This window comes from Primulina huaijiensis, unplaced genomic scaffold (assembly GCF_012295235.1).
Source record: "Primulina huaijiensis isolate GDHJ02 unplaced genomic scaffold, ASM1229523v2 scaffold204775, whole genome shotgun sequence".
NCBI classification, from domain to species: domain Eukaryota; kingdom Viridiplantae; phylum Streptophyta; class Magnoliopsida; order Lamiales; family Gesneriaceae; genus Primulina; species Primulina huaijiensis.
Window position 1 is genome coordinate 1 of NW_027353809.1, and position 1,044 is coordinate 1,044.

The 1,044-nt window shown below is 37.6% G+C and overlaps 1 protein-coding gene across 1 annotated transcript; it reads left to right on the plus strand.

Moving 5' to 3' along the window:
* Positions 1 to 6: 6 nt before the first annotated feature.
* LOC140966317 (cytochrome b5-like) lies at positions 7 to 1,041 on the plus strand. Its single transcript, XM_073426630.1, has 3 exons — positions 7 to 39; positions 447 to 513; positions 691 to 1,041. The coding sequence occupies exons 2-3, from the start codon at positions 498 to 500 to the stop codon at positions 930 to 932; spliced, it is 258 nt and encodes an 85-aa protein (XP_073282731.1). The 5' UTR covers positions 7 to 39; positions 447 to 497; the 3' UTR covers positions 933 to 1,041.
* Positions 1,042 to 1,044: the final 3 nt, after the last annotated feature.

Sequence of the window (1,044 nt, forward strand, 5' to 3'; positions counted from 1 at the left end):
AACAAGTTAGAGGATTGCTGGCTTATTGTCCACGGCAAGGTCTGGATCTCTTCTCTTCTCTTCTCCCCGTTTGTTTGCTTGAATTTCTCTTTTGATTGAGGATCAGAAAATTCAACGAGTGATACTCGATCGATTTTATTAAGATCTTGCGTTCCACCTGTTGAATTTGAAGCTTTGATTCTGATTTCTGAAATTAATCTGCGTTTCAAGCCTATTCTTAACTGTTGGTGTAGAATTTTCAAATTGATTGCGTATGTTCTTCATAAGTAAAGTCAACGGGTTGTGACTTCGAGTTGCTTAAATTCATGACTAAGACAGAATTCGGAACCATAGCTGGGCAATATGTAATATGCCTGTATTTCTCTTGTTTTCTTGGCACAAATTTGCCTGGAAATGTTGTACAATTCCAAATTTTCTTTCAACTAATAATGAATCATCCTTATCAGGTGTATGATGTGAGCCCATTCATAGAAGAACATCCTGGAGGCGAAGAAGTTATGCTATCATCTACAGGTAAAGTTGTAATAATCCAACATCTCCCCATGTCAGTTTAATTTTATGTTCCCACATATTATATGGATCACCGTCTTTGATTAATGATCTTGATTTGCTTGGGAAATCAAACACCCTCTACGAAGAAAAACTCTTCCTCTTCTCCAAAAATCATCCAAATTTGTGGTCTGTTGGCAGGAAAAGATGCAACCAGTGACTATGAAGACATTGGGCACAGTGAGTATGCCAAGGATTTGATGAAAAAGTATGTTATCGGGCAAATAGACATGTCCACTGTGCCTTCGAAACGCCATTACCTTCCTCCAGTGTCTGCGTACGAATCGAGCAAAAATTCCTCGTTTGTGGCCAAGATTTTGCAGATATTGGTGCCTCTATTCATTTTGGCATTTGCCTATGCACAATATTCCAAACAGAAATAAGTCTTACACACGGAAGAGAGAATGTTTTTTTGTCATGGCTTCTTTCCTTTATATTATGTAATGTAATAATATTTAACTGGTTTGTGTAAAACACTTGGGCTGCCTGTTATCT